Raw genomic sequence first — 14,399 nt, forward strand, 5'->3', positions numbered from 1 at the left:
GCTCGCTCAACCCCGTTCCAGCGCTGGTCGGTCTGACCCTATGTTCCGCATGTCGGCTGTCTTCAACACTGTCTCGGATTGCTTCGACTTCGACATCTCAACTCAGTGCTTCAAGGAACGTCTCCGGCTTTTGCCGTGGCCGCAGTGAATTGCGATGCAAATCTTGTTTTTGTTATGTATTTTTTTTTAATGAACTGTTACACCTTAATAAGGCCATACGGCCCGTTGAAGATTAAATAAATAATAATAATAAAAATAATAATGATGCATGAATCTATCGCGAAATCCGTGAGCCTGAGGACCATCTTCAACTTCAAGCCACCCTGACTGAATTTGTCTCCTGGTGCAAGCGTAACGCACAAAGCGTCTGTATCGATAAATGTGCCATAATCTCATTCAGCCGTTCAAGAGCTCCAGCGCTGCTTAATTTAGTGTTGGCCGTTCTGGTCCGAACCTAGTAAAAAAGTTCCGTTCTTTATGCAGGTCGTTCCGTTCCGATCCTTTATACAAAATCGTTCCGTTCCGTTCATTCTGTTCTTTCCGTTCATTCCGTCAACTCGTAGCACTCAATAACATCGGAATGGGTAAAAGCCTGGAATGGATCGTGCCCCCATACGCTGGGATGATTATCCTGCTATGGGCATTTAATAAGTTACTGATAGCCAAGCCTATTAGTGGTACAGGAAGGCTTTGACCGAAAATGGTCGTCGCATCTAAAAAGTTAAAAAAATGCTAGATAATAAATGCATGCTTTATATTAGCACAGCTGGTACAGCTTACTGGGCATAGGTTGAAACAACCCATCTAGATTTGGTGTCAGATATGATTTCAGATTGAAGAAACGCCTTTTCATATCCTGGATAATAAGGCAGTCGCTGAAACCCGAACAACCTTTGGCTCTCGCAACCCCCTTCTTTGTATGTGCCGTCTACTAAATTCAGCTGACGATATCTATGAGCCTGGAATGACGATATCGGAACTGACTTCACTTTTAAGTGTTCGGAATGCGTCCAACAATAACCATATATAAATGTTCTGTTCGTTATCTAATGTCTATTGTAAACCATTTTTTTTTCTCGAGAGGGCTTTATAGTCCATCGATCAATAAACACTAAACTAAACTAAACAAGAAGAGCTTTTCTGCAATGTGTCGAGCAAGACATGAGCTCAGCTTCAGCGTAGAGAGCGTTCGAGGATCAGCCGTTCGAGGACAACGAATGATAATGGTAATGTATACATAGTCTTCTATTTCTAGAACCTGATGGAGCCTACTTTTTTCGAAAGATGCGACCAACTAACCCCGAAGTGATATCCAGACAGTATCATATCGTACATGAAACTGTAAACAATAAACAACAAGACACGAAAAATCCATGTTCGATTTTTGATTGAATGCGATGACGCATTGTTGATTTTTGTTTATTTCTGCTTTCTGTTCGTCACCTTGCGTGGAACCTTGGAAGCATTAACATCTACACTCGGAATACAGAGATGACACGGTGCCAAGGTTAATTAAGTATGTATTAAATATGGAGAGGGAGTAGGAGCTGGTGGCGATTCTTTGTGTACTTGTGTTTCGAAAAAAAAAACGGGTAAGCCGGAAGAGCAAGACGTTGATGACCGGTCCCGCGTATGGGAGCTGTTGGTATACGATCTGCCCCCTAGCCCCCCTCCCTCCCCCCACAAAAGGGGGTTTGGAATTTACATGGCCTCATTCTTGATCACCTTGCCCGCGTCCTTCATCGGGCACTTCTGGTCGGTGCCGCTGTCGTAGTCGCGCGTCCAGAACTGCCGTATCTCCTGGCGCCGGTTCTTCATCAGACACTTGTACTCGGAGATGCGCATCTTCTTGCCGTCGATGATGCAGGTGCGCTTCGGCCGCGGCCGGTACCGATAGTCCGGATGCTTCTCCATGTGCTGCTTGGACAGCTTCGCCTGCTCCTCGTAGTACGGCTGCTTCTCCAGGTTCGTCATCGCCTTCCACCGGGCGCCCAGTATCTTGGAGATGTTGGAGTTGTGCATGTCCGGGCAGGCCTTCAGTATCTTGCGCCGCTCGTCCTTCGCCCACACCATGAACGCGTTCATCGGCCGCTTGATGTGGTTCTTCTCCGTGCTGGACGAGCGGCTCCGGCCCGTGCCGAGGTCCGGTCCGAGCTCCATGCCGCCGAGCGACAGGCCCTTGTCCTTCTTGCCACTGCCGCCTCCGCCGCCACCACCACCACCACCACCGGCACCGCCGCCACCTCCACCACCACCACCACCACCACCACCGCCGCCGGCAGCTCCCCCACTAACGGCGGCCATCGTTTGCTGGCGCTGGATCAGATGGCGGTTCATGTTGTCGATCATCGCGTTACTGTTGAACGGTGACAGTCCCGGGCCGCCCGGTCCACCGTCGCCCGCCTTGATGAAGAACTGCTGCGCCAGCGGGTACGGCGACTCGCCGAGCCCCCCGAGCCCCCCGCCCTGCTTGCTGTCGTCCGGGCTGCCGTGGTGCGGGCTCGGCGACTGGTGGTACAGGTTCAGCTTGGCGTGCTTGTGCAGCCCGTCCGGGCTGGGGCCGGGGTAGTCGAACAGGTGGTTCGGGTCGAGCTCGAGCCGGTCGCGCTTCGACTTGAGGAAGTACTTGTCCGACTCCTTCTCCAGCAGCGCGACGGCCGTCGGTGGCAGCAGCCCGACCTTGTCCGACATCAGCTCCAGCCGGTGGTTCAGCTCGTCCGTATCGCAGCCCGCAAACAGCCCGGCCGGTCCAAACGGACCTCCGCCACCTCCGCCACCTCCACCACCACCGCCTCCACTACTCCCGGGAAGCATCCCGGGGAGCTTCGCCCCGTTGCTGAGCTCCAGCGACGCAAGCGGACTGTCCCGCGACGGTTTCCGCTTGGACAGATTGATCGGTGCGTCCGGTTCCTTCGCGTATCTTTGGTTTTCCTCCTCCTTCGCCTTCTCGTACTCGTCGTAGAGCGTGAGGGCCGGCCCGCCCGCCGCACCGGTGCAGTTCAGCGGCGGCCCCGCCAGCATCGGTTGCTTCGACAGCAGCATCTGCTCCGGGTCGGCCTCCGGCGGCATCAGGTGGGGCCGTTTGCGTGGATTGCGCCTCATATTGCCACCTCCCCCTCCTCCGCTGCCGCCTGGAGCGCCACCACTGCTGCTGCCCGCCGTCTGGTAGACGCCGGCACCCGGATGCTGTCCTACGAGCTGTCCACCGCCGCCCAACTCGACCCCGCCCGACATCTTGCAGGCGATCGACTGGAACACGTTCTGGTACCGGCGTATGCAGTTGTCCGGCTCGGTCGCCAGCTCGCCCGGCCCGGCTATATCACAGTCGATCACGGTGCCGCTGGTGCCGCCGGCCGAGGTGCTGCGGTGCGGCGACCCAACCCCGCTCGCTGCCGTGGGCGTCGCGGGGGGCAGGGAGGCGGTGGAGGAGGCCGCCGGCGACATCCCGTTGCCGCCCGGGACGAGCCGGGCCGGCGGCTCGCAGGGCAGGCCGGACGAGGAGCTGCTGCTGCCGCCAGCTGTCACGCTTCCGCCGCTCAGCAGCGACTGCTCGAGGTTGCTCTTGGAATTGTTGTTCTGCTTGTAGCGGCGGTTGTTCTCGCCCTGCGGGAGAAAGTTGTCAAAAGAAAGAGGAGGGGGGCAAGGAGAAGTAGGGGGGCAGGGGGATTGTGTGGAGTAGCCAAGTTCCATGGCGGAGGGAGTTGAAATTGAAATAGTTATGTAAAAAAACAGTTCAGAAAACAGTTCAGAATGATATTAGTAACCCTCAGGCGAGAGTGTGTGAGAGATATAGGCGGAGTTAGTACATTCGAGCATCGCGGAATACATAGAGGACTCGCAGGCCATTCGTCAGTGGGAAAAAAATGCCGGAATATAGAGAGAGAAAAAAGCATTCGGTTAGAGCAGACGACGGTAGAGCTAGGGCTAGAGATAGTATCACTTGTGTGAGGTTAGTTTCACTGTCCACCAAACAGGCTAGTCGACCCCGTTGAGGCCGAGCCTAGCAGCGAGTATAAGGTAGCTTACAAATTCTGCCTTCAGCAGCATCTCGCGCCATATCGTGAAGTACATGATCAGTCGGTTGATGTTCTTCTCCTTCTCGTAGAGTGACTCCTTGAAGCTTCTGTTTTTGTTTCGAGGGTGTGTGGGAGTCGTATGGAAAGAAACAAACAAATTCAGTGAAGTCTCTGTCAGCACAATGCCTAGAATGGTGCCACATGTTACCCCCCAAAAAACGCACCTCTTGATAAGCTTGATGTTGTTCTGCGTGTTCTGGGAGCTGCAGTTCCGGTTCGGCGCCGGCTCCTCCGCACTCCCGTGGTGCGGCTGGCTGTGATTGTGCAGCAGCGTGCTCGGTATCTCGTTCGGGAAGTCGAGCAGGCTCAGGTTCAGCCGCATCAGGTAGATCTCGCTCATGCTGAGCTGCAGGTTGGTGATGCGCTCGTCCAGCCGCGACCGGAACGACTCCAGGTTGTTCTTCTCGGCGTACTGGTTGTTCAGCTGCGGCACCGGCGGCTGCTCGACCGGCGGTGACATGTGTGCCGGCAACTCGTCGCCCTGACAGTTCGATGCACCACCGCCACTGCCATAGTTGCTCTTGTCTGGAAATTGGGCAAAGAGCGTTTAGGGTTAGGGTCGCGACAACCAACAAAAAACGACCCCCAAAAACCCCTTTACCATTAACGTTGTTGTTCAAGCTGTCAAAGTTGTCCACGATCGACTTCAGGTGGTTCAGGATCATGTTGTTGAGCTTGCGCGGCGCACTGGGGACGCCCGGGGGCAGCTTCGGGGCTGGTGCCGCCGCGCCCGCCACCGCCGCCGCCGCCACCGACGACGGCGACACCGGGGACGGTGGTGTCGCCTCCTGGTGGTGATGGTGGTGGTGGTTGTGGTGATGATGGTGCCCACTGTTCGAGATGTTCAGGCTGTCCAGGTTCATCGTGAGCTGGAAGTTGTCCGCCTTGCTGAGCGCCGGATCCGAACCCTTCAGGATGTAGCTGGCCACGTTCAGGAACGGCAGGTTGTAGTGGAAGTCGTGCTCGATCGGCAGCAGATGCTCGTCGTGCCGAGGGCCGAGCAGATCGTCGTGCTTGAGATACTTCGGGTCGGCGCTCATCTTCTGCATCGCGAGGAAGTTCGCGTCGAACGTGCAGTTCAGCTCCTTCACCGGGGACGACTTCAGGAACTCCTCATTCTTCAGCGAGATCTTCTTGAAGTTGTTCTTCTCGACCGTCACCGCATTCGACAGCTTGTTCGGGGGGGATTTCCGCTTGGACGACATCGGGACCCCGCGGACCGGCGGACCGGGCTGCACTGCCAGTGGTCGTCGTGGTCGTCCGGGTTGTGTGCCGTTGGATGACGGGTTGGATGATGCGGTGCGCGCAAAAAGTAGACAAGGTGTGTGTGTGTGTGTAAGGTAATGGTTCGCTGTTCGCTATTGCCCACGGTATATACCGACCCATGGTGAGTAGCGGGTGAGTCTGATATGGAAATTCGCTTAACGCTACTGATTAGTCGCAGAAGATTGATAGTATCAAATGCCGTGTTTTTTTTTTGTTGCTTTGTTGTTTTATTAGATATCACTGCCGTTGGAAATGAGCCTAAGAAATGTGTTACATGTGATTGGTTTCGTAAAAGACATCGCTTGGCTTTCGCATCCAAGACGCGGAACAGAATTCCGAATTTAGCATCCGCAAAGCATAAGAACATTTTCTTTCCGAGCACATTAAGATCCGACATAATGGCAAACAAAAAGATACGAACAAACAAACAAAATAATCAATACACAACCAGCACCAACACAACGAAACCCGCTCACGCAGTGTACATACAGTGCATGTTGAACGAATTTGTTTGTGGGTGTGAAATAGAAAGAGAGCCAGAGAAAGATAGATATATAAAGAGAGAGAAAGCGAGGGAAAGTATTGATTATTTGCGCAACTTGTTCCACCCACGCGGAAGAACAAATGTACCAAAGGGGATGGGTGGGCATTGCCCACCGCCCTTGCTCTGCGAACAAGACACATTTAGCACACACAAAAAAACGCATTCAAAGAAATAGAGCAATTGTTTTCGGATGTTAGTAAATATAGCGATAATGAAAATTACAATATAGCCGTAAAATGATAGCAAAACAAACTGGACGAGAGATTGATAGCATTCGCACGCATCGAACCAATTGCCGTTTGACGCCAAAGCGTGTGTGTGGGTGTGAGAGAGAGACAGATAGAGATTGATGTATCACTTGCTTTTAATTCAAAACTAACACAGAGTTGGTTTGCGTTTCAGTGTTGAGTGGCTCAACTTTGTATTGCATTTTTCTATTCATCTTCTTCTACTTCTACTTCTTCCGACTGCTTCCGCTTCCATCATCACGCACATCGCGGCACTCCGGCATCCGGTTGCCGTTTCATCCCAACTAGCCCACACGCACCATTCACTTTGAGAAAATAGCTATCCCCCACCCACGCCCGCCCCAAACCGGAAAAGGCCCTTCCCCCCCCCCATTTCCCCACCACAATTCACTCACCACTGGCACATCACTGTTTGCACACTTGCACTGCACGCCTACTGCGGATCCGCGGTTCGCCGCGGCACTTCGAACAACAACACAGCGGCCGACTGCACCGGCCACACACGCGCTTGCAATAGTTGAACAAAATAAGCCTGGCCCGAACCCGCCAGGGAACGGGGCTCGGTGTGGGAAAACTTTTTCCCATCCTCGGCCGGAAATTTTGGTTGTGTAGCATCGAGGTTTTCAAAAGGAAAAAAGTGGTGATGAAGAGGGCGGGGAGGAGAATGGGTAATACAGGGTTTTTCAAGAGTTCTCATAGCTTTGGGACGCTTTATTGAGTCTTTCTTACGTGAAATGAACTTAATGTAACGAGAATAGGACTCTATAGCATCCTTGTTGGACAAATCCAACAGGAATTTACAAGGAGCCTGTCCAAAAAGGGTGCCATAGACTCCAATTACCATCATATATGAAATTCACTTCCAATAGGAAAGAGTTTAGGAAGTGTCCCACAACTATGAGAACCCCTGGAAAACCCTGTAAGGCGAAAAAAGGTGTATCTTGGTGGGAGGGTGGCAAGGGAAAGGGAAAAGAAAAATGGACGCGAAAGGATGGGGGATGCTGCGCATCCCGAGGGGATGGAAGAGAGGGGGCGTGGAGTACAGACGAGTGCGAAGGAGAGAGATGGGAGCGTGGGTGTGAAGATGAGAGAGAGAGAGAGAGAGGGGGAGAATAACGGGGAGAAGAAACAAAACAAAGCACCTGTGTTTGTGTGGTTTTGGTGGTTGGCGGGGGGAGTGGTGGTTGGAGAAATGTTTCACTCGCGCGGACGGGTGGCGGGGAAGAGAGAACACAAGAATCGATCGTGTGTGTGTGTAATTGTTGCGAGGGACGCGCGCACTTCGAGAGGGGGTGGGGGATCACACAAAAGAGGCTGGCTACTGAATAGGTGGGTGGGTGGGTGGTCTGGTCGTCGTCCTCCTCCCGCGTCGTAGTGTGTGGCTGAAGAAGAAAAACCTTTTTGCCCCTCGCCGACGGTGGTGGGCCTGAATAAGAGCTGCTCTTCTTGCTTCTTCAGTGCCTCCCGCTACTTCCACCCTTTCAACCCACACACACTTCACCGTGTGTGTATGTGTGAGGTCGCGCCCGAGATCAATCGTATTACGAAAGGCAGGGAGGGAACGGGAACAAGCGCGCGCGCGAGAGAGAGAGCGAGAGAGCGCGTCTTCTTTTGTGTAAACTTTTTTTTTTAATTCGCACTAACGGGGCGCGGATCCGAAACACGCACTAGAAACGCAACCGCACTACCCGCTGCCCGAAATCGCCACGCGACACACGCGAAACACTGCCCTCTGCTGCCTGTGCGTGTGTAGCCGTTTGTTGCCGTTTGCTTTGACAAAACAAAAAGGCAACACAATAGTCACGAAATGCCCTTTTGCTTTCTTTTTTTTTTTGCTTCGCTCCGATGCTGCTGCTGCTGCTGCTGTCTTCACTGTGCTGCTCAGCAGGTTTCTGCTTTTCCGTCTGTCGGTCCGTTGTACGGCTGCCTGCCCCGGGATGCTGAGAGGGTTTTCGCTTGCAACACGCGCAATAGCACCACCACCGACAAACAGTGAAAGGGACGGATCTCGGTCCGCCCCGTCGGATGCTGCGACACGCATACAGGCGCGCATGCCCAGCGACGCTTCGCGGGTACGGTGCAGGGTCGAGGTGTTGATCGGAATGCGGCCCGGACATCGGGCAGTGCTGCTGCCTGTATGCGATTTATTAATTTTAACTTTTTCATTACTTTTTGGAAAATATAAAAAAAAAAAACAAAACAATAAACCACATGATGTCATAGATTTTTGAATGGATTATGTAATATAAAGGCAACGTTCTGGAAAACAAAATAAACGAACTCTTCTAATTTTCATAGCTACAGGACGCCTCCAAGATATGCTATTAATGAGAATCGAGAAGCAGTTTTCAGTCAAAGAAACTACGTATTTGCCTGTAATATTGCTTCACGTGGTGCATTTTAGCCACCATTTTATAACTGATTTAAAGACTTCATACACAAAAGTGAATTTATTGTGCATTTGACAACTGATGTGTCAAACCAGTTTAATTTGCTCCAGGACCTGTGAAATGTAGAACACTGCGTATATCCAAAAGTACCGCGTATCTTGGGTTCCACCTGTATTGACCGATTGGCTTGACATCTTTCGTTTTCTGAAGTAAAAGAAAAATTGTTAAAAATTATTACAAAAGTTCTATGAAATTTCAGAATTTTATTATTAGTGACTAAATCGAAAGATATCTTTTTTGCAATAACAAACAAGTCACAAACAAGCCGTCGTTCCAGAAAAAAAACACTCCGAACATGAATGGTTCTAATCTTGTTATACGAATTAAAAAATTCCAATTGAAAAAATTCCAATTAAGAAACTCCAGCTAGAGAAATTTGAATTTGAAAAAGATAATCAAAATTACCTTTTTGAGGAAAGTACTTTAAAAATAATTTGTGCACTATTGTGCAGCGCCAGTTATTGCTTTAGCGACGGGTCTTCTGTAACGGCTATTATTCAAAGTGAAACAACGTTTGCATTTTTCAAATTATAATAAATTAAAAAAGGCTGATAAATTCAAACTGGTGATTGTAGTATAATTTTTTTTTCTTTTATTGACTTTTTACATTTTTACAACTTTACAGTGAAAGTTAAAAAAAAATGTAAAATAAGAATTCCAACAGTGTCAAACGTGATTTAAATCGAAGTAGAATGCAATAATCATAAGAAAAAAAGAAATCCAATTTATTTTGGGCTATTGGAATAGCCGATTATAGGGTTAAATTGTTAGAAAAATTGCAGAGTAAAAGCGAAAACTATTGCTAATAATGAAGCGAAATTGACAACAGATTCATCTCGAGCGGGGGCTTCGCAAACAAATCGCCGCATAATTTCCTCGACCAAGTGACAGAAGGGCAAAGGGTGCTTCACATAACCTGGGCAGCGTTTACGCTGTATGCACACCTGTTTGGATGTAGATGGCGCTGGTGCTATAAAGCCGCGACCTAACGAAACCACCCCTCCCCCCCCCCACCCCCACCCTCGGGACCACCCCACGGGATGTAGCGCACCCTGAAATAGAACGCACAAAGAAAACAGACGCGTTGGGCGGCAATTCCATCGCGGGTCGAAAATAGAAATGACGCTGCGACAAACCCCCCCCCTCCCCAAAAGAGAAAAAAACAACGTTCGCTTGGTTTGTTTTGTGCAGTTGAGCAGCAGCAAACAGGACGGGTTTTTGTTGTATGGTTTTGCATTTTAATGTTTTGGGAAGGGAAAGCATTTTAGAAGCGAGCAGCGAGCTGGCGAGGCCTTGTAACGGCTATTACAAACTTTGACGAAGGTGTAAAGGTTTTATAAGCACGAAGCGTTTTTTTGCCGGGGATTTTATTGCACCAGAACACGGCAGAGGGGGAGAGGGGGGGAGGGGGGAGAGGCGCATGCGCACGGCCGGCCAGCTTCAGCTCGAGCGAACGCTTGGCTGGCTGGCTGGCTGACTGGCTGGTCAATTGGAGCAGAACGCCTGGAAGTAGGCAAAATCCTTCTTTTCCCCCCTTGCATTACACACACAGACACTCTAGCAAAACAGAAAGAAAAAAAAAAGAAAAGAGCCAGAAAGCCAAACGAAAAGCGTCGTGTATATCGGCAGGTAAAACGAAATGTCGGCGCACAGACGTTAGCCCGTGAATGTGATGGACTGTTTCAATTGGTCAGCAACTTCAAAAGCCCAGCCCGAGTCGGCAATGGCGGAGTAAATAATTAAACCGTGCACTGTTTGCCTTCCTCTCTTTCCCGCAACGCAACGGCGGCGACCCCGTACACCCGGCAACACCTGCATCCGATCCTACCGATCCATCAGTGTTCCGTTTGCAACGATGCAAATCCAGAGCAACATACAGAGCGTCAACTCGATCTTCGGCTGCAACTCGTCCGGCCACAGCGGCATCAACCAGCTCGGCGGCGTGTACGTGAATGGGCGCCCGCTGCCCGACTCGACCCGCCAGAAGATTGTCGAGCTGGCCCACTCGGGCGCCCGGCCCTGCGACATCTCCCGCATCCTGCAGGTGTCGAACGGGTGCGTCAGCAAGATACTGGGCCGGTACTACGAGACCGGCTCGATCAAACCGCGCGCCATCGGGGGCAGCAAGCCGCGGGTCGCGACGGCCGCGGTCGTGTCGAAGATTGCCGAGTACAAGGCGGAGTGTCCGAGCATCTTCGCCTGGGAGATACGGGACCGTCTGCTGTCCGAGGGCACCTGCAACAACGACAACATACCGAGTGTGGGTGGCCGAGTGACCCGAGGACCCATGGACCGTACTAAACCAATGTCTGTTCCGGCTTTTCAGGTGTCGTCCATTAACCGCGTGCTGCGAAATCTGGCCTCCAACAAGGAAACGTCCTCGCAGAGCAATGAGACGGTGTACGAGAAGATCAAGCTGTTCAACAACACCAGCGGCCACTGGACCTGGTGCCAGAACATTGGCAGCGGCCAGTTCAACTTCTCCTCCCATCCCATACCGCATCTGTCGCTGAAAACCTCCACCGAGCAACCAACGAAGCCGGGTAAGTTTGATTGGACCGCTTGCCTATGCGGTCGACCACTGATGGGGTTTTCTTCTGTTCGGATCGGTGCTTACAGCGAACTGCTGCCTGGAGGAGATGAGCGACAAGTACTCGTCCGAGGACGACGAAGATTCCGAGCTGCGGCTGAAGCTGAAGCGCAAGCTGCAGCGCAACCGCACCTCGTTCACGAACGAGCAGATCGAAAACCTGGAACGAGGTAACTACGGCACGCGCCGTGTCGGCCGCCTCCCTCCCCTGCCCTGTCTGACATGTTTCTTTTCCGGTTTTTACGTCCGCAATTTCAAGCAGAATTCGAGCGCACCCACTATCCGGACGTGTTTGCCCGCGAGCGACTGTCGGAGCGGATCCAGCTGCCGGAAGCGCGCATACAGGTAATGTTACTGTGCCCGGTTGCACAGTGGCTCAGAGGTAACAGAGGTAATATGGCAATCCTTTTGTGTTGATTGAGCACCGATTGATAAACCGATAGCGATAAAAGAAGATAACGTTGGGAGTTATGAAACAGGTATTACAGCTTTCGATTTGGAGGCTGTTTCGGTAAGTTGGATTGACAGTTTACAGCAACCGGGGAGCATCCAGATACGTTCACAAGGAAAGGAAAGGTCCTGGAATCAATTGAAGTCGCGAAGTAGCCCCCATCGAAGTCTCATCTGCGAAAGAGCTGCGAGGTACTACAAAACATGGTAATTGGCTAGATAAATATTATTTTTCAGCATCTGGGCATTAAGATCCATCAAGGAGAGCAGAGCTCCATTATTGTACTGCGCCTCATCTGAGAACTTGTTATAGGTAAAGTTAAAATTTCCGTTGAAATAAAAACAATCCTTCCAATCAAGAGTAGTACTTCGTTTTGATGTTGCAAAATTGTTCCTAAATCTTTCATATTTGAAATTCCACAAAAGTCTGAAACTAGGTTGATATCAAGATCTCGGTTGGTGTCGGTACGTAACTTGGTTTCATACTGGATCGACCGTTTGTGAGTTGTTGCGAGGAGAACATAACGAAGGTCGTATCTGAAGATAGACAGGATATCTTCAGCTCAAGACTTGACCACTGTGACAGTGTGAGTTCCATAGGCCCGACTGGTTCCTGACAGGTTGGATGGAAGCTATTCCTTTCCGGACCGTTTACTTGTAGTGCAGACTGACTGTCCGGTTGCGTGGTAATGATATGTTTAGTGAGCCTGTATACCCGGGCATGGCATCATAGGTCATTACGCCCCGAGAAGTAGACGTTGGGCGAGAAGTAGAGTGTTGTACGGTACTAAGAAGGTCTAACTCTTAAAGATAAAAGATAGAAACTATTTCCCAGATACATCCGTTAGTGTTAGCCGTGTCTAGATCCAGGGAATTGAGAAATCCAATTAGTCGTGGTAAAAACCTCACGAATATTCAGATCTGTACATTATAGACATTCAATGATTGCAGCGTATATCAAATTTTGAAATCATGTCCACTCACTACCTAAAGAATTTGTCAAACGGTCCTGCATGAACCAATGCAGTCAATGCGCTCTGGAAAATCATAAAGCCTTGATATATTTGATTAGCCACATCAGGCTCATACAAAGACAGATGGGTTTAATGTCAACCTAGCGCGTCTTCCCGTAGCATAATTGTTTGTCTATGTCATAATGCTTATATAAGGCAGTTCAACCTTTGCGGTGATATGTCTTACACGCAAACCAAGACTAAAGCAGCGGTCACCTGTCTGTAAGGATATCTTTCAGGACAACGAAAACATCCTTTTACTTCATAACATAAAAAAAAAACTTTATTGCATGCGATACTGCTAAATACTAACAAAGAGGTGTATTCATAATAAATGAGCAACAAACATGGTTAGAGGTAAACCAAACCAGCTTATTGTTACGGGAGCAGAGAGTTTTTGGTATGAGGTGAAAATCTAAAAAAAAGAAAATAAACGTTTCGAGCCGCACAATCTGGATACAGCTCCTGCATCAACGCTGTCAAAACTGTCAACTGACATACGAGCGGCTGAAGATAGTGATTAATAATGATTATACTTAATTTAACGGGAACTTCTACTCTTATATATAGTACTCCAAAATGTCTTCTTTGATCTTTAAAACTTTAGCATCATTGAAATCATTGTGGCAAAAATGAAGCGTCAATGATGGTTTGAAATTAAAGTTGTAACAATCTTTTTGAAGTTGTTATTGCTCCACCCGAACAGAAGACGAACATCCGCACTATGGTCTACGTCAGGGGTCTCCAAACTACGGCCCGCGGCCCTCAAGAGCCTTTAATGCGGCCCGCGATGACTGGGTAAAGGTTCAATTAAATAGCTTTCTTTTCTGACTAACCAATCAAAATTTATTTTTGATTTTGCTAGTATTTTCTTATTAAAACGAGATTTGAACTTCCACCTATTCTAAAGGTAGCGTCAAAATGGCCCTCGACAATGTTGATTGTGAAGCAATGCGGCCCGCGAACTGAAAAGTTTGAAGACCCCTGGTCTACATTGTAGTGCTGTGTTTTGATAGAAAAGTCTGAAAGACATCATCTTCACACTTTTCCGCTTAGAAGATGATTTTGAAGTGTTTTGGTTGTATTTATGCCGATGTACTAAAGTCTTAAATATAGTGTTTTGTTAGCAGCTTGACGGCACAAGCTTGCCGGTATATCAAGGCTTCTGGCACAGTTTCGGGTTTATTCAATTTCCTCCAAATTTCCAAAGGTATAGCCCCAGTAAATGTTTTATCTTCCTACTGCAGTGCTACATCACTGACAGCCCCAAAAAAGTCTTGTCGAAACCTGTCCACCGAAGCGCACGTTTCGCGCCCATGATGCGAGGCGGCCCCGAAAGCTGGCCGCCGGGCGAGCACATGCATCCCTTGGTTCGGTGGGCCACCCAGCGAATCCCGAGCGGCAACACGGCCGCCGCAATCTCTGGCAATGTTGATTTATTAGTCTAGACCGCACTGCACTGCACTACATTTTCGTAAACGTGCGAATCTCTCGGCGGTCTCGCGCGAAGGGATTTTGTGTTTTTTCTGTTGGGTTTTCCGTTTCTCAGTTATATTAATATCTTTGCCCTCGCCGTCTACCCTACCCAACACCCCCCCCTACCCACCCACACACATACACACACACGTACACTCACCGGTACACACATACGTGCGCGTACAGAGACATACAAACACACCCGTGCGGACCGATAGATACCGTCTCGTTTGTCGCGCGCGCGTCTCTGCAGTTCCCCACATCAATCCGACTGTGGCCCCCTAAC

General features: G+C 50.0%; 2 protein-coding genes and 1 long non-coding RNA gene across 9 annotated transcripts; 1 reads left to right on the forward strand and 2 right to left on the reverse strand.

The window, feature by feature from the left end:
• Positions 1–1,370: 1,370 nt before the first annotated feature.
• LOC120906854 lies at positions 1,371–8,145 on the reverse strand. Of its 5 annotated transcripts, none has more exons than XM_040318961.1 (5): positions 7,277–8,145; positions 4,678–5,308; positions 4,241–4,601; positions 4,027–4,123; positions 1,371–3,603 (listed from the first exon to the last, which is right to left on the reverse strand). In XM_040318961.1, exons 2-5 carry the CDS (start codon positions 5,279–5,281, stop codon positions 1,702–1,704), a joined length of 2,964 nt encoding a protein of 987 aa, XP_040174895.1. In that variant the 5' UTR covers positions 5,282–5,308; positions 7,277–8,145; the 3' UTR covers positions 1,371–1,701. The 5 variants fall into 5 exon arrangements, with proteins under 5 accessions (XP_040174895.1, XP_040174893.1, XP_040174892.1 ...); XM_040318959.1 differs by having other exon boundaries at positions 4,678–5,313; XM_040318958.1 differs by having other exon boundaries at positions 6,530–8,145.
• Positions 8,146–8,513: 368 nt separating this feature from the next.
• Positions 8,514–14,372, reverse strand: LOC120906293. The gene is made up of 2 exons (XR_005740070.1): positions 14,274–14,372; positions 8,514–8,728 (listed from the first exon to the last, which is right to left on the reverse strand). It is a non-coding gene; the product is annotated as an uncharacterized LOC120906293 (long non-coding RNA).
• On the forward strand, positions 10,039–11,985 carry LOC120906290 (paired box protein Pax-6). 3 transcript variants are annotated; one of them, XM_040317841.1, is made up of 5 exons: positions 10,039–10,273; positions 10,424–10,844; positions 10,911–11,127; positions 11,204–11,344; positions 11,434–11,985. In XM_040317841.1, the coding sequence occupies exons 1-5, from the start codon at positions 10,257–10,259 to the stop codon at positions 11,589–11,591; spliced, it is 954 nt and encodes a 317-aa protein (XP_040173775.1). In that variant the 5' UTR covers positions 10,039–10,256; the 3' UTR covers positions 11,592–11,985. The 3 variants fall into 3 exon arrangements, with proteins under 3 accessions (XP_040173775.1, XP_040173777.1, XP_040173776.1); XM_040317843.1 differs by having other exon boundaries at positions 10,039–10,213; XM_040317842.1 differs by having other exon boundaries at positions 10,041–10,273; positions 11,437–11,985.
• Positions 14,373–14,399: the final 27 nt, after the last annotated feature.

This window comes from Anopheles arabiensis, chromosome X (genome assembly GCF_016920715.1).
Source record: "Anopheles arabiensis isolate DONGOLA chromosome X, AaraD3, whole genome shotgun sequence".
Lineage (NCBI taxonomy): Eukaryota > Metazoa > Arthropoda > Insecta > Diptera > Culicidae > Anopheles > Anopheles arabiensis.

Coding starts and splice junctions, on each gene's coding strand:
- LOC120906854 (XM_040318961.1), bottom strand. CDS start 5,281: ATGTCGTCCAAGCGGAAATCCCCCCCGAACAAGCTGTCGAATGCGGTG. Junction 4,602..4,677: donor CTTGAACAACAACGTTAATG/GTAAAGGGGTTT, acceptor CCCAATTTCCAG/ACAAGAGCAACTATGGCAGT. Junction 4,124..4,240: donor AACATCAAGCTTATCAAGAG/GTGCGTTTTTTG, acceptor AAACAAAAACAG/AAGCTTCAAGGAGTCACTCT.
- LOC120906290 (XM_040317841.1), top strand. Junction 11,128..11,203: donor CGAGCAACCAACGAAGCCGG/GTAAGTTTGATT, acceptor CGGTGCTTACAG/CGAACTGCTGCCTGGAGGAG. Junction 11,345..11,433: donor GATCGAAAACCTGGAACGAG/GTAACTACGGCA, acceptor CGCAATTTCAAG/CAGAATTCGAGCGCACCCAC.